This window comes from Perognathus longimembris, chromosome 9, assembly GCF_023159225.1.
Source record: "Perognathus longimembris pacificus isolate PPM17 chromosome 9, ASM2315922v1, whole genome shotgun sequence".
Lineage (NCBI taxonomy): Eukaryota > Metazoa > Chordata > Mammalia > Rodentia > Heteromyidae > Perognathus > Perognathus longimembris.
The window spans coordinates 7,524,025-7,547,955 of NC_063169.1; the positions used below are offsets into that span (position 1 = coordinate 7,524,025).

General features: G+C 36.4%; 1 protein-coding gene and 1 long non-coding RNA gene across 11 annotated transcripts in view; both read right to left on the minus strand.

The window, feature by feature from the left end:
- The window catches only part of Senp6 (SUMO specific peptidase 6), a 176,010-nt gene that overhangs the window by 25,957 nt on the left and 126,122 nt on the right, over positions 1–23,931 (minus strand). For 9 of the 10 annotated variants that reach the window (XM_048353670.1, XM_048353663.1, XM_048353669.1 and 6 more), the window contains 4 exons: positions 14,309–14,379; positions 12,033–12,178; positions 8,763–9,147; positions 5,580–5,809 (listed from right to left, as the gene is read on the minus strand). In XM_048353670.1, coding sequence (XP_048209627.1) covers positions 5,580–5,809; positions 8,763–9,147; positions 12,033–12,178; positions 14,309–14,379 — 832 coding nt within the window. The remainder of the gene's footprint in view (positions 1–5,579; positions 5,810–8,762; positions 9,148–12,032; positions 12,179–14,308; positions 14,380–23,931) is intronic. The other variant, XM_048353668.1, reaches the window with a different exon arrangement.
- LOC125357040 lies at positions 17,025–18,934 on the minus strand. The gene is made up of 3 exons (XR_007212050.1): positions 18,922–18,934; positions 17,809–17,811; positions 17,025–17,330 (listed from the first exon to the last, which is right to left on the minus strand). It is a non-coding gene; the product is annotated as an uncharacterized LOC125357040 (long non-coding RNA).

Below are 23,931 nucleotides of genomic sequence, written 5' to 3' on the forward strand. Positions count from 1 at the left end.
TCTGAGGACTGAGGTTCAAAGCAAGCCTGGGCATGAAAGTCTGGGAGACTCTTATCTCCAATTAACCATCAGAAAATCAGAAGTGGTGCTGTGGCCCAAGTGGTAGAGCGCTAGCCTTGAGCTGAAGAACTCAGGGACACTGCCTAGGCCGTGAGTTCAAGCCCCATGACTGGTGGGGGAAAACAAAAAAAGAGGAAAGAAAACAAACCATAAGAGGCATTGGGAAATGTTGGTCAATGGGGATTATTGTCATAGTTAGGAGTTTTCAATTATCCTTTTGAAGATATTTCTGTGATCTATGTGTTTGTTTCATTTTTTGCCAGTCCTAGGGTTTGAACCCTGCCAGGACCTGAGCAATGCCCCTGGATTCCTTTTGCTCAAGGCTAGCACTCTACCACTTGAGCCACAGCACTACCTCCAGCTTTTTCTGTATATGGGGTGCTGAGAAATCGAACCCAGGGCATCATGCATGCTAGGGAAGCACTCTACCACTAGGCCACATTCCCAGCCCCTATGCTCTATGTCTTCACAAAACAGAAAACCCCCAAACTCCATCAATAATTATCAGAAGAAATAAATTCAACAAAATTGCAGAATATGAAATAAACATAGAATCACAAAAACCTAACTAGTTAAAAAAAACTAACTAGTCAAATTGGTCTTGAATAAAAAAAAACACAAGAAGGCTCCAAAATACACTAGTAATCTGTAGTAATCCAAATAGCATAGCATGTGACTAAAGAGACATTTCCAGAGAAATGTTCTGTGGAACAGAATAGAAAGACCAGTAAGTAACCCATGTCCTACAGCTGACTTTTGACAGAAATGGTAAGAACTCACACTGGAGAAAGGATAACCTTTTTTAATAAGCAATGTTGGAGAAACTGGATGCATACATATACAAGAATGAAAAACCTCTCTCACTATTAACAGAATCCAGTCAAATGGATTAAGATATAAATATGAATTCTGGAAGTATGAAATTAGCAGGAAAAAACATAGAGGAAATACTTCATGACACTTATCTGCAAGAATATTTTCTAAGAATACAAAAGCACAGTAATAAAAGCACAAACAGAGAAATGGGACTGTATCAAATGAAAACACTTCGGTATAACACAAATAAATTAATGAAGCAAAGAGAAAATATTTGCAAACTATATATCAGAACAAAGGGCCAGCATCTAGAATACTTAGGGGAAAATGCAAATAACCTAATTTAAAAACTGGACAATATATTTTAAAAGACACTTATCAAAAGATGATACACAAATGCCCAAAAGGTATGTAGAAAAAATGTCCAACCTTATTAATCATCAGGAAAATGCAGGTCAAACCAGAGGGGGAATCACCTCCCTCTAGTAAGGATGCTTGCCAGAAAGATGGAAAGGTAACAAGTGCCGACAACAATGTAGAAAATGGGAAATAATCATATACACTGGTGGGAATACAAATTACTATAGCCATTATGGAAAGAGCACCAAAACTATGCGCCTGAAAAATTAAAATAGAACTATCATATGATTTAGGAATCTTACTATTTAATATACAGCCAAAGATTTTTGGGGTTTTTTTTGGCCATTGGGGCTTGATCTCATCTGGGCACTATCCCTGAGCTCTTTTGCTCAAGGCTGGTGCTCTACCACCTTGAGCCACAGCTCCACTTCTGGGTTTTCTGGTGGTTAACTGGAGATAAGAGTCTAGTGGACTTTGCTTCCTGGGCTGACTTCAAACAGTGACCCTAGGGCTATAGGTGTAAGCCACCTGTGCTGGCTACCAAAGATACTTTAGCCATAAACTGCAATAAAATCCCATTATGTGTAACAACATGGAGGAAGCTAGAGAGTAAAACATACCAGGCACAGATAGAGTTATTACCACAGAGTCTCACTCAAGGACAAAATATGAAAATTGCATTTTACAGTAGGTGAAGACTAGAATGTGGTTACTAGGGACAGGAGTGTATGTTGGTTATGGAGGAAGGGCGATTGGGAAAGCTTGGGCAATGGGAAATATTATGGTTAGGAGTTATAAAAATGTGTTTCAAGTATGAAGGAACAAGAAGATGACTATAGATGATGATAAGGTACTCTACATAAAAAAATTAAAAAAAAGGAGAAATGATATTTGAGCTGGGTGCCGACAGCTCACACCTGTCATCCTAGCTACTCAGGAGGCTGAGATCTGAGGATCGAGGTTCAAAGACAGCCTGGGCAGTCAAGTCGCTGAGATTCTTATTAATTAACCACCAGAAAACCAGAAGTGGCCCTGTGGCTCAAGTGGTAGCTACATGCTAGCCTTGAGCTGAAGGATAGCGCCCAGGCCCAGAGTTCAAGCCCCACGACCAACCAAAAAAAAAAAAAAAAAAAAAAAAAAGGAAAGGAAGGAACATTAATTGCCTTTTCAAGCATACTAACATTTTATTAAAAATTTTCCACATTGGCTATTTTTTCCCCCAGCTCCTGGGGCTTGAAATCGGGGCCTGGGTGCTGCGACTGAGCCAATTCACAGTGCCACTTCCAGCAAGTCTCATGGACTTTCCTGCCCCGGCCGCCCCTGCCTTTCCGGCTTCAAAAGCAATCCTTAAACCTCACCCTTCTGAGTAGCAGGGTTACAGACATAAGCCACCTGCATCTATTTTTAACATATTCTTAATAGAGTCTTACTGGAGAGTTCTAAAAGATTTATTAAAAAAAATCTTTGGAGTTATTTTTCAAGTTAGAACTATTTAACTCACTATTTACTAATATAGATATATATGTTGTATATGTATATAGAGAGAGACATATCTATATAGATCTAGATAGATCTCTATATGTTAAGAGCTGTTCCAGCTGAGTCGACAGTACTCACCTTCCCACTGAGCACCACTGTAAAGAGCACTGAACAGCATACAGTTCAGCTACTAGTCTGAAGACTTGTAACTAACAATTCTATACAGGAAAATTCATTATTGACTTAACTGAACTCTTTTATGCTAAATATACTGAGTTCTTCCCAATCTTCCCCTGTGGCAAGCTGTCATTAACAAGTGTTTCTATAGTGAATTCCAAGAACACATCCAGAATTATTGCTAAACTACTGTATCAGAACTTATTAAAATAACTTTTCCATTTCTTCAAACACTAACCAAGATGAGACACTACTTTAAAAACTTTTGGCAATCTATAAGGCATGAAACTGTAACTCTGTATATCAGTTTGATAATAAAAAATTGAAAAAAAAATCTTGACAATCTAGACAGTTAACACAAAACTTTTCCCATTCATACTCCCTATTTTGATTGCTAACTCTGTTCAACTTCATTCATTTTACTCACTTTTTAATGCATTGGTCTCGTTCTTGATTATTAAGAAATTAAAAATACAAGGGCTGGGGTTGGGGCTCAGTGGTAAAGCACTTGCCTAGCAAGCACCAGGCCCTGGGTTCGATCCCCAACACTAAAGGAAAAAAACAAAAAACATTAAAAAAAAAAAAAAGTTAAGGGGCTGGGGATATAGCCTAGTGGCAAGAGTGCCTGCCTCGGATACACGAGGCCCTAGGTTCGATTCCCCAGCACCACATATACAGAAAACGGCCAGAAGCGGCGCTGTGGCTCAAGTGGCAGAGTGCTAGCCTTGAGTGGGAAGAAGCCAGAACAGTGCTCAGGCCCTGAGTCCAAGGCCCAGGACTGGCCAAAAAAAAAAAAAAAAGAAGAAAAAAAAGTTAAAAAGACATAAAACAGTTGGGTACTGGTGACTCATGCTTATAAGCCTAGCTACTCAGGAGACTGAGATCTATAAGGAATAAGGCTCTGGAGGGTGGCTCAAGGGCAAGAGAGCAAGAGAGCCAAGGAAGCGAGCCCAGGAAGCGCAAAGCTATTAGTTCATAGTCCAGTACCAGCAAAATAAACAACTTGTTCATTTTTAAAAATAGATAATACTTGGTCATGCAGTTCACTATATCTCCCCTACCTCATTTTGCATCTACCGATTAAATTCTGTTTATAGAATTTTTGGTAAATACATTCATCTCAATTTCTTATTTTGTTTATGAGATCGTGTTTTTAAAGGTATATTTCCCTATTTTCACCTATATTACTATAGTATAAACTCGGCTCTTCCTTCCCCATACAGATTTTTAATGTACAAATTTTATAAAATGTTTTTACCCCTCAAAAAAGTAGGATAACATGTATGTCTCTATTTCACTATTCCCACCCAAGATAAGTATATAAAATTCTAAAAATGGCGAGGAATGTGGCTTAGTGGTAGAGTGCTTGTCTAGCATGCATGAAGCCCTGGGTTCGATTCCTCAGTACCACATAAACAGAAAAAGCCAGAAGTGGTGCTGTGGCTCAATAGGTAGAGTGCTAGCCTTGAGCAAAAAGAAGCCAGGGACAGTGCTCAGGCCCTGAGTTCAAGTCCCAGGACTGGCAAAAAAAAATCCAAAAGTAACTGATTTAGCTTTTATTTTATTTCAAATGGCCACATAGTATCGTTGCACCATCATACCATAACTTCCTCAGCCACATCTATATTAGTGGGCAACGATTTTTGTACTATTTACCAACACATGTCATGTTCGTATGAATACTCTTACATGCTGGGACTGGGAGGAATTTCTTTGAGGATTCTGGGTAATTATTTGATCAAATAACTGGCAATTATTCTAGGTAATTATTTGATTGAATAACTTAATCAATATATGGTATATACTTTTGAAATTAATATACATTAGTTCACTCCTTTCCCCAAAGCACTCTTTTCTATAAACAAATTAGGACAAGGTATTTGTCCCTTGTCTTCTTGCCAACAGTTCATGTTACTTTATGTATGTCTTTTGATCTCTTATTTATATATTAGTTAGTTTTTCTGTGAAATGAAATTTTTATCTTGTAAAAAATAAAACAAACAGTAATACCCTCTGTACATCACCTTTATAATAATAATTTTAAAAATAAATTTGCCAAAAATAACAAACTGCTTTATAGTAAAATACATGCAAAATTTAATTAAGATAAAAATGATTTCTCTTGTCTGCTAGTTTTTGCAAGAAATCTGCTTGTACAGATAGCTAAGCAACCCAAATGGAGCACCTGAACTCTGAGTGTCCTCATTAGGACAAAGTAGAAGATTTCACACAGGATCTAAAGTGATAGGTTCAGATGATGGCACACTACAAATATTTTCCACCTTGAAGACACCTGTATAATTTGTCAGACATAAGTAAATTTCCTGTTTATACGTGGGTCTCATTTCTATACAGCCGATTATGTATACAATGCAATATTCCAAAACTTGAAAATGAGATTTGAAATTCAACAGTTCTTGTCTTAAATATTCTGGACAAGGATACTCAACCTATACCATCACACTTTGTTGTGGGGCTGATACTGGTTTTTTTTCTTATAGAATCTGACACAAGTTTAATAGAATTTGACACAACTTTCATTCAAGTTCATTGTTATGAGTAGTTAATAGTCTTCTAAAATAATCCATCTTTTTTCTTCTACCAACACTGCCAAATTGACCTCCAAAAACAATCATCATCCAAAAGAGATTTTAATAAAAAAGCATCCCAACAAAGGTGAAGAGTACCTGGTCTTTCATTCTTGCTTTTCTTGGCAATACAACTGCATTTGGCTCTGACTCTGCTGGCGTGCTCCTTAGCTCATGCTCAGCTCTGCAGGGATTTGCATTAAATGCTGCTTCCACTTTCCCAGTAGACGGTGCTGGGGAAGAACATGCTGAGTCAGCAGGCCGTGGGGATATGCTCTCTCTTCTCTTAGTCCTGTCACTGTCATCATCATCATCACTGGATAGAATGACTTAACATTATAAAGAAAATGTATATCAAAATGTTGGTAGTAATTTTCTATTCCACAAAAGCAAGAACCACACCTCCAGCCCTACTTAATATCTTTTAAAATATATTACATGAATATGCAATTGGGCTATAATCCTACAAATTCTATAATCACCACTACTAATGCAGCTACAGCAACAAATTACAAAAATTAAATGTTTACCTTCAGCACTTAAGAAAGTTTCAAGTGTGGAAATTATTTACAAGCTGTTTCAAAACCGGAATTTTTTTTTTTTTTTTTATAATATGAAACCTCCTATTGCCACGTAACTTCACAAAACCACTGACTAGTACCAGTGACTTGTGCCTGTGACTCTCGCTACTCTGAAGGCTGAGAACAGACAGTGGTCCAGTCAGCTTGGACAGAAAGCCCAAGACTCCATCTGCCCTGAGGGAAGCCAGTCACGGTGACGCAAGCCTATTACGCCTGTACTTCCTAAGAAAGTATCACAGCTGAGAACAAAGTCTGAGTCCTTTTTGAAAAAAATGAGGTAAAATGCTGATATTGAGATTTTTATATCAAACCATTAAAATTGGACTTATTTATCTCTTATCTCTTTCCCCCTTTATTTCAACTGGTTTTCAGAATAATGCTTTGAAACTCTAAACAATGTCCAAAGGTAACTAATAAAAACCCCTTTCCCTCAATTTACAAGGTGGGATATATTATAATCAAACAACCGATTTTAATACATCAGAATATTTCAATGACTAGTAGTCTTAACTCTTTTTGTTGCTCAAGTTCTCTCAGTAGTGGCTAGTGGCAGCTCTTCAATTTTAGCTCCTATATCCTTTCAAAGGTTCGTGGTTTTTTTTAAAATTTACTTTTGCATGCTGATTGTTATTAGTAAAGAATAGTATTTTAAGATGTGAATATGACGGAGCTCCAGTGGCACAATCAGTTAGTGCGCGGTACTTATAAGATGTGAATATGAAAACTACTGTTATTTTGTTTTTTAAGAGTTACTCATTTCTACACCAGGGTTTATTTACTGTTTCTCAGCATTTCTATGCACAAATCTAGGAACCATATATTTAATATAATAAATTGATACTATTATCTCTAAATCAAATTTAAAGCTGTAGGTCTTTTGCTTCTTTTTTTGTGTGTGCTCCTTTTCTCTAACACTAAGAGACACAATAATGTAAGTATTCGTTTGCTTTGCCAATGCTTTCAAAAGTAACAATACCAATAATAATGTAGTATTATTTAATAGACCTAGGATTTCTATGTAGTTCTAATTAGCCTTAAAACATTTCATTAAGGATGTACAGCCACAATATTTTAATCATTTGAAATAGTTGTGTTTAACCCATTAAATAAACATATAATAGGTAAACTTGTTATTAAAACAAAATTTTATTTACATTTTTTGTAGGTCTGTGTATAGGGACTCTTGACTGCAATCCCAGCTACTATGAGCCAGAGTTAGGAAGGTCGTGGCTTAAGGTCAGCTAGTCTTCCTCCCACCCATCCTCCCCCCTCCCCCCCAAAAAAGTTAGCAAGACTTTTGTCTCAAAGCCAAGTTATGGTTCATGCCTGCAACATCATGATGAAAAGGCTGGGAGCAAAAATGCAGTCTGAAGTTGGCCCACGCAAAAAGTGTGTATGAAAAATACCTAAAACAAAAAGGGTCATAGCGTAAGTAGAACTGCTCTTGCTGAAAAAAAGCACGAGATCCTGAGTTTAAACACAAGCATCACCCAAATCAATCAACAAATTAGTAAAAACTGCATTTCAGAGTTATGTAAAATATTATGTTCCCAAAGTTAAATTATTAAAGGCAATTTGAAAAACCTTGCATCTATTCTCTTTTTTTGGTTGTGGGGCTTGAACTGAGGGCCTAGGTGCTGTCCCTGAGCCTCTTTGTGCTCAAGGCTAACATTCTACCACTAGAGACACCAGTGCCAATTCTGGTTTTTGAGTAGTTAATTGGATATAAGAGTCTCACAGGAACTTTTCTGCCTGGGCTGGCTTCGAACCGTGATCCTCAGATGTCAGCCTCCTAAGTAGCTAGGATTACAGGTGTGAGCCACCGGCTCACTATTTACACCCTTTCAAATCAACTACTATCATTTTTGATCATCTACCTAAAGACCACATTCAGGCCTAGATCTAGAAATGGCAAGTGGTAGAGCAACTTCCTAGTAAGCACAAGGCCTTGAGTTCAAATCTCCTACCACATACACAATATAAATATAAAACCTGTATTTATTCTCCCACTCCGTATAGTGTACAGATTTTCTACATCAAAAGATCTGAAGTATATATAGTTTTCCTCTATCTTTACAGCTATGTACTTTATAGTTGAACCAGTCCCTAATTAATTTTTGCTTTTTAGAAAGAATAAAATAAAAACACATTTCTTACATGTCCCAAGACAAAATAAATAAATAAAATGTTTATGGAAAGAAGGAAAGGGGTTAAACAACAACAAAAGCAAACTTGATTTTCACTGAGTCTTTCTTTGCTATAAGTCAACTATGTCATCAGGTCATACTTAAAATGAGAAAGCTTAGCACTGCTAGCACTTGGTCAACCCAGTTCTCTGTTACTATTACAAGATGAGGACTAAGTGTTATTATTTTTTCAAGGATGTGGACATGTTTTAATCATGTACCTGCAAAATACATTATTTACTGGACATAAAACACCTATTAGGCTGGGAATATGGCCTCATGGTAAGAGTGCTTGCCTCAAATACATAAAGCCCTGGGTTCGATTCCTCAGCACCGCATATATAGAAAAGGCCAGAAGTGGCGCTGTGGCTAAAGTGGTAGAGTGCTAGCCTTGAGCAAAAAGAAGCCAGGGACAGTGCTCAGGCGCTGAGTGACTGGCAAAAAAAAAAAAAAAAGACACCTATTAACATTCTATTTCTCAAATAAATATATATTCAAATTAAAAATATACTTACTTGGATCATTTAGGTCAGACAGGCTTGTTTTTCTTTCTTTCAAATTTGTGGCTTTGGTTATTTTTGGCCCAGGTAAAATGACTTTCCCATTAGTGTGCAAATAATGATGTCTATTATCATCACAGTTCACAATAATGTCAACTGGAATCTTTTCCATATTGCTACCATAAAACTTCTTGGTTGTTAATCCCGTGTTTTGTAACTTTTGTCCAGAATTCTGATGAATTGACGTTCTTAGTAATGCTGCAGTAGAGTCATTTAATGTTACAGCTTGTCTGCAATTTCTTTGCAAATCATTATGAAAAATAATACCACAACTTTGGCATTTGGTCTGGTTTTCTTTTTCTTTTCCACATTTTGGACAACATTCACGCTGTTCAGAAACCTTATATTCCAAAAGAAAGAAAAGATTTTGGTATACTTTATCATCAACAAAATTACTTCTAGAAGTCTCAAAACTAAACCCTCCTTTACCCATCATCACTATTGTGAGGCCTTGATAACAATTAAGTCCATCAGTAAGCTGTATGTAAGAACTGGAGGGTCAGGAAGATGGAAAACATTATTGTCATTAATATAAATTGACAGAGTGAATAACAGAATAGGCTCTGTTGGAGAGCTGGTACCAGTGGGAAAGGACAGTGACAATAGAGGCAGTGAATGGGGTTGAAGTATTTTATGTGCATGTATGAAAATATTTGAACTTATTTTAAGGAAGGAGAGGGATAAGAGACACGAATGCAGGCAGTTAGTTTGATGGGGTACATTATGTATATTAACAAAAATGTCACAATGAAATCCCTCATATCAAAGTAAACATTGTGATATCAGATTAGCATTACAGTAACCAATATGAACTCATCAATTTTAATATTTTTATTGAGTTTAAGGACCTACATATATTTCACAGTACACATTTTAATGTCACAATGATGAAAATCATCATTCTATTCTACAAAGCTTACAAACTCTATCAACTTTAACAATAAAACCATTTCTTCCAGATCGAGTGATCAGTACATTTTTTCCCTTTTGTGAAGTAACATCTATTCCCTCTTTCTCTTTCATTCCCTCCCTCCTGTCACCACCCTCGAGTTGCTTAATTCATTTTCATCAATGTCCAGTGTAGCTAATGGGCCCCTCTGCTGAATTTTCTTCACTTGCCTTCCACTTGCCCTCCTCCCAACCTCTCTCAGATGTGCTCATGCATACCCCTTATATGAGGTAGAGAATATAGTCATCTAAAAATAGTAAGACAGAATTTTAATATATTAAATATTAATTCATATACTAAAGTATATAAAATACACCTTTTCCCAATTCTGTCTACAGAGAGGAACTACTATCAGACACTTAATAAGTGAACATAACTAATGTCTGCATATTTTTTTTCCTCCTTCTTAAAGGAACAAAGTTCCTTGGGGAAACTGGTGACTGCAGAACTGAGACAGAGAAAACAAAGTCTAGGCCTTCTTGTCCCAAACAGTAAAGAATACTCAAATAATGGGGATACATCAAAAAGAAATAGAAATAGGGCCAACTTAAAAGGATGCATATAGGTAATATTGGGAATATTCTGAGTTTCTAAATAAAGAATTTTTAAAAAAGCTGGGCACTGGTGGCTCATGCCTATAATCCTAGCCACTCGGGAGGTTGAGATCTGAGGATGGAAGCCAGCATTGGCAGAAGTACTTCAGACTATTATCTTCAATTAGCCACCTAAAAACAGAAGGTGGGGGGAGCTGGGGGTATGGTCTAGTGGCAAGAGTGCTTGCCTTATATACATGAAGCCCTGGGTTCAATTCCCCAGCACCACATATACAGAAAATGGCCAGAAGTGGCGCTGTGGCTCACGTGGCAGAGTGCTAGCCTTGAGCAAAAAGAAGCCAGGGACAGTGCTCAGGCCCTGAGTCCAAGGCCCAGGACTGGCAAAAAAAAAAAAAAAAAAAAAAGAAGTGGGGCTATGGCTCCAAGTGCTAGCCTTGACCCAAAAAGCTCAGCTAGTGTCCAGGCCCTGAATTCAAGCCCCATAACCACCACCACCCCCCACACACACACAAAAAAAACCCCATAAGACTGCAGTTAAAATAGCTGGAGGTATGGCTCACTTGATAGAACACCATCTAGTAAGCATGAGGCCTTGAATTCAAACCTCAGTATAGCTACCACTCACAAAAACCTAAACTGATAAACACTAGAAAGTCAAGATAATTCTTTTGAGTAAAAACTTGTGTTTCCTTAAGGGAGAAACAAAAGGAGGTATGGAGGTATATCTATATACCTCTGATCATATAAAATAATATTTACCTAAATGAACTCTAGGAAATAGAAACAAGAAAAAAATGTGTTTCTATGTTAACAGAAATAGGTAAGTAAATAAGATGAGGAAATGCTCTAGTCTTAATACTAAAAGAGTATAGGGCTAGGGATAACTAACTGGTAGAGTAAAATCACAGCAAGCAGTGAGCTGCAGGTAAAATCCCTAAAGCCAAGAAAGGGGGAAAGAGAGAGAGGGGGGGGGGAATATGGACACTTATTAACTTTACAGTATAGAGTAAAAGTTAAGTATCACTGATATGAAAATAGGTATCATGTCTCCTGCTATGCTATACAATGAGAAAGCAGTTTCATTTCTGAAGAATTCTTGGAAAAGAAGAAAAAAAGAACCCAATTTGAGATACAAAGTATATGGCCTGTACTCCACACAAACATTGAAGTCATGAAAGACAGAATTTACTGGAATTATTCAAAATTAAAAACATCTAAGCAGAAATAGATTCTTTAGGTAAAATAGGAACTGGTTATGGAATACAGGGGAAATGTGAAGTAGTTATGGGATACATACTAAGTCTGACTCATTGCCATTGTTTTTTTTTCTAATTTTGAGACTTGCACTCTGGTTATATGAATGCCACCCCACTTTTTAAAAAAGGTATTGGATATCATGCCTGTGATTTCCACTGAGATGTATGTATATAGGGGAAAAGAGTGGGGGCAGGGTGAGGAATAAATAAAATGTGAAAAACTGTCTACTATTTTTTTCAAACTGTAGTTATTTAGAGGATGCTCTTGTTAAGAGCAACTATGTAAGATGTATGTCCAGGCTGTACTGCATAGGTTCTTCCAGGAAAGACAGACTCAGTATTTCGCCTTGGTAACTTTTCTATTTTTCTTCTGATTCTATGATTTAAGATCACCTAGAATTTAATAAGCAATACAACAATATTAACAAAAATACTACGTGACCAATAACAAGGAATAATTACTCACCTCTAAATGAGTTAAACATTTTTTTGAAGCAGGAGGCAGAGGAGAAGAAGGCTGGTATACACTACAGTGTCGTTTCTGTTGTGCTTTCCTCTTAATTTCAGGCTCTACTTGAGATTCAGACTCTTCTGTTTTCTTCATTATACTTTCTAAAGCCAAGAGAAAAAAAACAACAGTACTGAAATTAAAGGTTATAAATTCCTCATGATCTCAAGTATGAAAAAAATATACATTCACAAACATTAAGTTTTAGCTAAGACAAACCAGTGTTTCAACATAAACAATAAAGAACAATCAGAACTTTAAGATTAAGCCTTTAGCAATTTCCTAGCTCCTCTTGTCTACTCTGAGTCCTCAGCAGCATTTACGCAATGCAGACTATTTTATAAAGTGAGCCAACATATCAGCTTGGTCAGTGCTACTATGGCAGCAAAAGCACTTCGCCATTAGCACAGATATATTTGTGGCAAGCATTCTACTACTGTATTACACTCCCAGACCTTGTGACCCTGCAACTCTAACACATTTCCATGATTCTAGTTACTAAAGGGGAAAATATCTAACTACAACTCATTCCTTGGCATGAAAGAGTTCACGATGATATTCTTGCCTTAGTTCTAAACTTTACCTCAAAACGGTGAAATTTATCCAGTTTTCTTTTTACCCAGTTACAACATGTGCTGTTTTCTTCATAAGCAAAGTCTATTCAATCTACCTTATGAATACAAATTCTTTGCTGAGACACTGCTCTGTCCCTTCCTTGGTAATAAGCAATCCTTCAGTGTCCACAGCACTTTATATTTCAACTAGCACTCATTCACAATCTAATAATTCACTCATACTCATGTTTCCTTCAATATACTGTCAGCTTTAAAATAGTAGAAATCATAATTTATCACATTTTTCACAGCACCTAGAAACTGTGCAAAGCAAGAACCAGAAAATGATTCCTGGATTAAAGAATCACGGAAAGACAAAATGATGTGACATATTTTAAGATACCCTGACCAGACCTGATGGAGAAAAGGCATCCGTGCAACAGGCTCCTGATTATGATGCCTTAGAGGTTGCCAACAAAACTGGAATCATCTAAACTGAACCCAGCGGGCTAATTATAAATGTACACCTTTTTCCACCATGAAAAAAAAAACTCACTATTTTCAGCTGGGCACAGTGGTGTACTTTTGCCTACTGTCTTGGTACTCAGGAAGTCTAGGCAAGAGAACTGTGAGTTCAAGACCAGTCTGCAACATTGTGAAAACACATCTCAAAAAAATCTGTGATTGTGGGCTGGGGATATAGCCTAGTGGCAAGAGTGCCTGCCTCGGATACACGAGGTCCTAGGTTCAATTCCCCAGCACCACATATACAGAAAAACGGCCAGAAGCGGCGCTGTGGCTCAAGTGGTAGAGTGCTAGCCTTGAGCGGGAAGAAGCCAGGGACAGTGCTCAGGCCCTGGGTCCAAGGCCCAGGACTGGCCAAAAAAAAAAAAAAATCTGTGATTCCAAATAATAAAGATAAATTTGCTATTACTTTGTCATATTTTATTTTTGCATTAAAAATACAAGATAATATGGCCTAATATTATAGCTCATTTACAGTAGATTTTTTTAGAGGAAAATCATAAAAAGTTTTCCAACTATATACTCAGCTGAAGGTGCAACCATTTTGATATCAAAGTCAAAATTTGAATTCTAATTCCATAAATTTTCATTTCTTTTTTGTTGCCAGTCCTGGGGCTTGAACTCAGGGCCTGAGCACTGTCCTTGGCTTCTTTTTGCTCAAGGCTAGCACTCAGTACTTGAGCCATAGCACTACTTCTGGCTTTTACTATATATGTGGTGCTGAGGAATCAAACCCAGGATTCATGTATACGAGACGAGCACTTTAACACTAGGCCATATTCCCAGCCCCATAAATTTTAATTTCTAATTAATTTTTCTATATATTTCTACTACTCCTGGAAATATTCTAAAGTCACAGTTGTATCATTTTTGGGTTTTTTTTTTGGCCAGTCCGGGGGCTTGGACTCAGGGACTGAGCACTGTCCTTGGATTCTTTTTGCTCAAGGCTAGGACTCTGCCACTTGAGCCACAGCACCACTTCTGACCGTTTTCTATATATGTGGTGCTGAGGAATCGAACCCAGGGTTTCATGTATACGAGGTAAGCATTCTTGCCGCTAGGCCATATCCCCAGCCCCTCACAGTTGTATCTTGTATTTTTCATGCAGCAAATTAAAATACTTCACAGGTGTGACACATAAAATTTCACACTTACCAACACTTACGGGCCGACTTATCCTTATAGCATTAATTTCAGCCTTTTGGACATGAGGTGGGTATTCCTTCCTACAAAATGAAATGTATAGTTTTACTCAAATAGGAAATATACTTTAATCCAGTTTCCCTGTCATATACTATAAAATGCTGAAACTATGTTATGTAAATATACTAAAGCTAGAGGCACTGTAAGATCTCTGAAGAGCACTATTTCACTTAGATCAGTCCACCAGATGTCATTACAGGCAGAGTGCTAAGTAAGTATTCGATAAATTCAAATTAGTATCCTTTCAAAGTAACCAGTCCAATTAAATTTAATGATCTTATTTATTTTTAGAGATTATGTCTCTCTATAGGTTGAAACTCCTGAACTCAAGCAATCCTCTTGCCTCAACTTTCCAAGTACATGGAACTAAAGACTCTCACTATACCTAGCTTTCAAAATAGTCACTTTGGAAAGTGCTACGAATCCCTCAAATGTACAAACCTGTCGAGTTTTTCTAAACTTCACCTTTAATAAGAAAAACTTATATTAAAAGTTACACATTTTGAATAAGGAATTACACACTACAATACTATTTAATTTGTCCTGTTTTACTAGAAATGTCTTTATAGTTGTTTAAAAACAAATTAATAAAAAACGGTTAAGTAAAAATACTGGCCTTGAGGACAATGACTAAAATCACTAAAACAAAACGCCATGTACAAAATTAGCAACTGTAGAATATTTTAGTTGTAATATGACATTATGAGAGGAAAATAAGTACACCTGCCTTAAAATATTAAGCTACTTTCAGTCTTTTTATTTTGTTTTTTTGACATACTATCTTGCTATATACACCAAACGTGGCTTTGAACATGAGATCCTCCTGCCTCAGCTTATCAGATGCTGGGATTAGAGGCTTACATCACTAGTTACAGCCTAACATATCACCAATTTAAATAATAATCCTTAGTAATTAAGTGAAAAAGAAATCCTGTAGCTAGCTGTGCGACCCTCACAGCCAAGTTACCATAATTAACATACTTTCTGACCATAAATAAGATCTTCTGATACTAGACCTCTGTAATCAGGTAATTAAAAAGAGACTATCCTATAATAATAGGATATAGATCAGCTCAAACTGGTGATCAATATTTTCAGGGCTTACTCCTACATTGTGAATGAAATTCAAAGCACTTAAAATGAAAACAAAATGTGACGGTGACAAAGCTGGGAATAGAACAGGCAAATTGGTAGAGTATCTGCCTTAAAAGCACAAGACTGTTAAGTTCAAACTCCAATGCCACCAAAAAATGAGAAAGAAACAACAACAACAAACACCATTAATAAGAATGATGACTGTGGTGTGTCTGTAACAGCAGCTAGCGAACATCTGAGTGGATGGGCCAGGTATTGTTCTAAGTACTTTGTATCTATTTGTTCTTTTATTCCAAATGACGTTATAAAACGTATGATGATGAGGAAACAGAAGCACAATAAAGACAATTAACTTGTCCACAGTAATCAAATTATTAAATGTCAACGCCAGAATCTGAATCCTGGCATACCAGTGTTGATGAAGTGAGCAACATCTGGTGTAAGTGAGCAATTTCTACCCTACCAAGACCTGAAGATTTTATAAGGGAGCAAGTTATAAGCCTGAGAATGTGTCATGATGTCATGGGAGTAATGGTGCTCTAAAAAAGGAAGCATGTTTTTAGTTCCCAACTATCTTAGGACTAAAATGAAGTACACATTTTTATATTCTTCCTATTGTCCAATAAAGAATTATCTACATATAATGCAATAATTTTGTTTAAATCAAATAATTGCTTTATAAACCCTAATATTATAACTCTTCCAACTCATGTCCAAAACATGTCCAACTTTGTAACACAGAAAATGAATCTGACATAAACAAAATATTACCAGTGTAAACCCAACAGTAACTCCGTCTTGTACATTCTTAAACTGTGGACAGGAAACAAAATAATTGTACTAAAATACTAAAGATCATTAACAAGGAAAACAATTTTTGACACAGAATGACACAAGGTCTGGAAATAGAGATTTCTGTTTTTATTTTTATTTATTTATTTTTGGGGGGGTTGGACTCAGGGCCTGAGCACTGTCCCTGGCTTCATTTTGCTCAAGGCTAGCACTCTGCCACTTGAGCCACAGCGCCCCTTCTGGCCGTTTTTTGTATATGTGGTACTGGGGAATTGAACCCACGACTTCATGTATACGAGGCGAGCACTCTTGCCACTAGGCCATATTCCCAGCCCCTCTGCTTTTATTTTAAACTTGCTTAATACTTACACTGGGGCAGCCAAAAGCACTGGATTAAAAATAATGTACATAAAGAATCTGAAATAGTAAATCATATTTGCATGTACAATAAGGAATGGAAATAAACTACATTTATTTCCAATTTGAATCAGTGTATTGAACCATACATTGCTGAGGATCAACACACTGAAAACATCATGTCCTATCCATAATCATATTACATACTGTAATATTAATAGCATGTAATATTACTAATAATGTTAATATATTACATATATTAATTATGTAAGTTTGTCCCTGTTTTATAGCCACAATTTTCAAAACTTGCTCCGTGTTCTTTTATAATAGAAAAAGTGTTGTTTTAATATCATGAACCAATAAATGGACAAAAATTTGGTATACACATAAGCATTATTGTCATAAAGAATGAAATTATGACATCTGCAAGAAAATAGGTAAAACTAGAGAATATGTTAAGCAAAATAAGCCCGGCTAAGAAAGTCAAATATCACATGTTCTCATTTCCAAAATCTAGTTCTAAAAAGAATGTCAAGAATGTTAAACAGATGGATGGACGAGTGGCTACAAGCAGGATGGGTAAGGGCAAGACAACAGGGTAAAGGGTTGGGAAATATTGCCAAGGATTCTACATACATGAAGATAGAATAAAATCTAGTGCAATTCTCCCTTGAAGTGGCGAGTTTAATGGAGAGTTGGAGGGGATGGGTCTAATTGGGATATATATACACTGTAAGCACATAGGGAAACATCAAAATGGAATTCCTGTGTACAACTAGGACTTGCCATTAAAAAATTAGAAAAAAAGACACAATGAACAAAATGTAGAAACTAAAGTATACCTTCACTTTAAAGCAAGAAAATAGGACTTGTACTGTACAAGTATTTGATAGAATTAACTTTCCAGTCATAAACTATCTTATTTCTAAAATACAGTTTTCCTTTGCTTTTGGAGGCAAGAGCTAGCCATGGGCATTTAATCCTTTGCCTCAGCCTCCCCAGAGCTGCTATTAAAGACAGATGTGTACAACACCTGGGCTAAAATATGGTATTTCGAAAGTTACTTTTGCTAAATCATCTTTTTTAAAAAGCATGTTAATAGTTTTTAAAATATGAGCATAATCAGTGGTCCAAGGGAATTCCACTGTAACATTTCCACATATGCAAACACATGTCCATACTTCCTCTATCACACTAATATAAGCTACTATCTTGCTTTGATGATAGTTTTTTTCTTTTCTTGTGCCAGTCCTGGGACTTGAACCCAGGATCTGGGCACTGTTCTAGAGCTTTTTTGCTCAAGGCTTCTGTTCTACCATTTAAGCCACAGATCTACTTCTAGCTTTTTGATGATTAATTGGAGATCAGAGTCTCATGGACTTTCCTACCTGGGCTGGCTTCCAACTGCGATCCTCAAATCTCAACTACCTAAGTAGCTAGGATTACATGCATGAGCCACCAATGCCTGGCAATACATTCATTCTTAAAAAAGAAATTTTTAAAACTCCCCATTGGTATGAAGTTCAAACCTATGTTCTTACTTTGTAGTAGCAAATCAAGCAGAACCAGGCAAGTTTTCTTCTCATCTCATCTTTCTTTGTAGGCGGGTAGATTTTGTTGCTTCTTAGTGTTTGTTTTGTTAGCTCTTTTAGAAGCCCCACTTTATGAACCTAAGATTTTGTAAGATGCATAAAATTTATTGCAAAATCTCGATCCATATTTTTTTTCTCACTGATGGTGTTTGTATTCAGGAGTTCACGCTTCCCAGATGGCACTTGAATCACACACCAGATCCAGAATTTTAAAAATAATATAAAAGTGCCTCTTTGTTAAAAGGTTTAATGAATTTCACTGGTGAGTCTTTCTAGTAAACTTAATTTTTAAATAATTTTAAATTTGCAAAACAGCTGTGAAGACAATCTGTAATTCCCTCACATTCCTCATCTTAATGTTAATACCTTACTTAACGAGTAGCAGCCAAGACTCGGATTTTAAAAATCAAGAATACCATGTGAAAAATATACCCCAAATTAATATTTTAACAGGGCACCCACCAGTGGCTCACACCTGTAATCCTAGCTACTCAGAAAGCTGAGAGCTGAGGTCTGAATATTGTTGTTTAAAGCCAACTCAGTGCAGAAAGGCCAAGAGACTCTTAGCTCCAGTTAAACACTCCAAAAAATCCAAAAGTGGAGCCATGACTCAAGTGGTAAAATGCCAGCCCTGTGCAAAAAAACAAAACAAAACAAAAAAACCTCACAAGAGACAGCTAGGCCTTACTCCAATATTGGCACCAAAAAAAAAAAAGTATAATGCAACACACGTATACATACACTCACAAATACATACATACAAATCAAGGGTTGAGAGCTTGAGTCAAGTGGGAAAGTACCTGTGCACCAAAGGCAAGACCCCTCTAACTCCAGTATTGCCGCAAAAACATTGGTACAGTTATTACTAGTGAAACCTTCAACATTATTTGGATAGCATCCGCTATTCCAGTAGTACCTGTTTTGTTTTTTTTCCAGTATCCAATTCAGGGCACTTGCATTTGTTAAGTGACCATGTCTGTTCTCACTCTTCCCCAATCTGTCTGTTTTCTCAGCATTAGAGTGAGGTTGGAACTCTGGGGTCAAACTTCAGAGGTAAACTTCCATTCTCATCCCATCACTAATAGGGGCACATGGCATCAATATCACTTTTCACTGCTATTAACTTTAGTTTCTTGCTTAAGGTGATCTTCACCAGATTTTTCTCTTGCAAAGCTGTTATTTTTCTTTCCACACTCTTCTTGGCAGCAAGGCCAACTACACTTTTTGAAAAGGACTGAGTTGATCAAGCTCAATTTTCCAAAGAGGGAGTATCTACTCCTATTACTATGATATTCTTCTCCAAGAAAGAATTCTGACAGAACTCTTCTCTAAGAAAAGGAACAATACTGTCTCCCAGTTCATTTTGTGTTACACTTCATTTGCAAATCCAGTATTAGTCTAAAATTATTTCAGATGGCTAAAATAATAAATACATGATTCTTTCTTTGGTGTCACTGTTGGGGCTTGAACCCAGGGCACTGTCCCTGAGCTTTTTTGCTCAGGGGTGGTAGTAGCACTCTGCCACTTCAGCCGCAGCTCCCATCTTGGTAGTTAAGTGGAGCTAAGAGTCTCAAAGACTTTTCTTCCCTGGCTAACTTTGAATCAGGATCCTCAGAGCTCAGCCTCTTGGGTAGCTAGGATTACAAACACAGGCCACCAGTACCAGATTTAATACATGATTTATTTATACCAGCATAACATTTACACTACCTATATGATCAGAATCTAATTTTAGTTATCCCTTGGAAGTTATTTTAGTTGGCTCCTGTATGCTTACTCATCCTGTAGTTTTTGGTGTTTTTTTTAACTACAGGAAAATATAACACAATATTAAAAATGTACAGAATACTAGTTTGTGGGTCACATTCCAATCATTCCTGAATTTCTTCTAGTATACAAGCTGCTGAAGCATTCACCCTTTTGAGTTAATTGCTTGGTTTCTGACACAAATCATTTTGTGCTTTTATCAGGTCTGCAGAACCAGCCATTTTTCCATGTTTCATTCATCAGAGTGATATTTGAAAGCCAGAATTTAAGCTGTTTGGGTTTTGCTTTATTTTTGGCAATACTGTGGGCCTTGCACTAGCTCAACAGGCACAAGTATAGTTATCAGGTCATACTATACAAAATCCACACAAGGATGGCTATATTGTCCAAAACCAAACCACTGGCAACTCTGCCCAACAACCATATTATCAGCTGATGTACACATGTCATTATTCATGAGCTTGAAATGGTCTGCACATTTACTTCTTTTTATTGGCAGGAAGTTGAGTATACAAAGATATTCTACTCTGTTTACTATCTCATTAGCTTTTTCCTAGTATTACCATGTTTAACCACAATTTTCTTCATGGTAGACTTTTATGTAGCAGATAAATCTCTACTCTTTGTCTCCAGGTATTTTTTATAACAGGCATGAGCCACCAGTGCCCAGCACAGTTATTCTTTTATAAAGAAAACTCTTTCTGATGTATTTATGCTTTTAAGTCAATTTTAGAATCACTTATTCAAATTTCCTTAAAAGACCCTCAGATTTCAATAGAATATATTCATTCTATTTTAAAGAACAATGGCTTAAATAACAAACATACATGTATAATAATTTGGTTCTCTCTATATATGAGTGATTGATTTTACTTAGTTTTAGGTACTACTGTGAATGAAATTTGTCTTTACATATATACTTCAACTGACTAGATATGAAAGTGCTTTCAGTATCTTGAGTGGTACCTTGATGAAATCTTTTTATTTTTAAAATTTCAGATAGCTCTCTTACAATTTCAAGAAGGGAATTATCACCTGAATGTAATTTTATCTTCAGATACCTTGAGGCAGCAATTTACAGTACTGGTTTTATTTCCTTATAAAAATTTAGCAGTGCTTACTGACAATGTTTAAAATATTTGTAGATTAGCTCAAAGAATCCTTTTTCCAGAGTTTTTTTTTAAGAGATGCACTTAAAAGATTTTTATGCAAAGTTGTATATGGATCTATTTTCTATGGTAGTAAAACCAGAAATGGGAAAATGAGTATGTTATATATTTATTTGTAAGTCAAGCTGCTATGCAGTCATTAAAATTGTTTCTAGAAGCTAATTTAATGATACGGGTAAATGTTTAGGTCTTATTGTTAGGTGAAAACTCACAATAGAGCTGTATCTTCATTATGACCACACATAATGTTAAATATATTTAAAGGTATATAGAAAAAAGATAAAAAGGAAATGCATCCAAACTGTAACAACGTAATAATGTTCTATTCTTAGGGGCTTTTTAAAAACTTACAATCGCCAGCTATTCTTTTCTCTTTTGGAGATGGGGTTCTCAATCTGTCACCGCCTGTCTGGAGCTCTGATCCTCTCTCTCATCTCAGTCCTGCACAGCTGGGATCTAAGTGTGTGCCACCACATTTCATCTTCACACTCACCCTACAAGGGGACAACTCTTATACTTCCTGGTGTTTTTTTTTTTTTTGGCCAGTCCTGGGCCTTGAGCTCAGGGCCTGAGCACTGTCCCTGGCTTCTTTTTGCACTCTGCCCCTTGAGCCACAGCGCCACTTATGGCCATTTTCTATATATGTGGTGCTGGGGAATCGAACTCAGGGCTTTATGTATACAAGGCGAGCGCTCTACCACTAGGCCATATTCCCAGCCCCATATTTCCTGTTTTGATTATATCCTTTCACTTTTGTACTGCTTTTGTTTCAAACTTCTCTTAAAATATGCACATATTCCTTATAATAAAAATAATGAAAGTATATCCTAAATTAAAATAACTACTATGTGCTTCAATTTTATAACAGGTCAATACATTCCTTATCCAGGGAGGGCACAGAAGGAATAATAAATAATTCAAAAACTGGATTATATATTCTAGGTTGCTGGTACAAGCACACAACTTCATTCACAATTCAACTGGTCATGAGCCAGAAAAGAATTTAAGAGGAATTGTGGCTGAAGTGGTAGAGCCACAGCTGTGAGTGAAAGAGCCAAGCAGCAATGTAAAGCCCTAACTTCAAGACTCAGTATTAGCACTCCTCAAAAGAATAGGTGTATTCACATTATCAGAGTTACTCATAAAAAAAGAAAATTGGCAGCAGTTTTTTTTCTAAGTTAACATACTCTAGACTTAGTACTGCTTATTTGTATGGATTTTTTTTGAGATAGGTTTTAAGCTTAGAACAACATACCTCAATGTGTGCCATAATTATTATATGCAAGTGGAAAAACCCAGAGCAAATTAATCTTTTACAACTACCTAGCTTCCATTAGATTAACTGTATTTCTATAAACAATTCATTTCAGAGATTCATGGTTGATTATATACCAGACAGGTGGTTACAAGAGATTACTTGTAAGAGATCAAGAAAAAATATGTGGTTTATTACTCAGGAGAAGAAAAGACCTACTTGAACAAAAAATTACCAAGTAAATCTGTTAATACAAAAGCTCTTCTCAGTTTAACCTTTGAAAAATTCACAACAGGCCTGGGGATACAGCTCAGCAGTAGTCTTATACAAGGTATTGAATGTGCAAAGTATTAGGTTACTAGCAGAAACCAGTGGAAAAACAGAAACAAAGTAATTCAAAGCAAGGATCCAAAGATTCTGAGGCTGCATCAGTCCTAACAATAACTAAGGTGCCAAGTACTCAGGTGTATTTGACAGGGGGTCTTTTTGAACATTGTGGCTATATATCTAAGTTTTCAAGAGTTTTACATTCTCTTAAGTTAATCTTATGAAAGAATTTCAAAGCTGTAACTATTTATTTTCAGGACTTACTTTTATTTCAGTGTCTAGTCAATAAATAATCATCTAATTTGTCCCAATTTTTCCTTTAAAGCTGGGCAAAGATTATTAATCTATTTCATAGCAAATAATGAGCCTGTTGTCTGTGCTGGTTAATAACTATCATTTTTCTTCTCAGTATTATTCCAAAAACAATACAAACTTCCATAGTTAAGGATTTCTCTCGGCTCCTAGAAGAGTACCTGGCACATTTAGGCATGTATATATTTGCTGAATGTATTAGCAATATGCCTAAATAGTAAAAGCACTGGGAAAGAATTGCATACACTAAGGCTACTGTGAAAAAGAAAATTACCTAAGATTGAATATTCCAAGAATGTAACAATACCTACAACTATAACCTAAAAGAAAATAATTACTTGGATGAAACTTATGTGACTGTTTATTTTCAATGTCCATTACTATTAATTTTATTTTAAATGTTTTGTTAACAGCCTTGTATAAAGGTAGTCTCTGCTAGTCAAAAATGAAAAATATGTAAAATGACTGATCTGTATTTGACAAGGAGTAATGACTTATTGAAAGAGAAAAACTGACAATAAGAAAACATTTCTTTCGGGGGCTGAGAATATGGCCTAGTGGCAAGAGTGCTTGTATACATGAAGGCCCTGGGTTAGATTCCCCAGCACCACATATATAGCAAACGGCAAGAGGTGGCACTGTGGCTCAAGTGGTAGAGTGCTAGCCTTGAGCAAAAAGCCAGGGACAGTACTCAGGCCCTGAGTCCAAGGCCCAGGACTGGCCAAAAATTAAAAAAAAAAAAATTCCCACAATTCTTATGAAATAAAATTACAGGAAGTCCCTTCTTTCTACACTCATTCATCAGGAGAAGGTGTTGCTTTAAGAGCCCTTAACTGATTGGGAGTTTTAAGAGTGGTGTCAACAAAACTACTTTTAATATCTCATGTAAGTATGATAAACAGGTAGGCA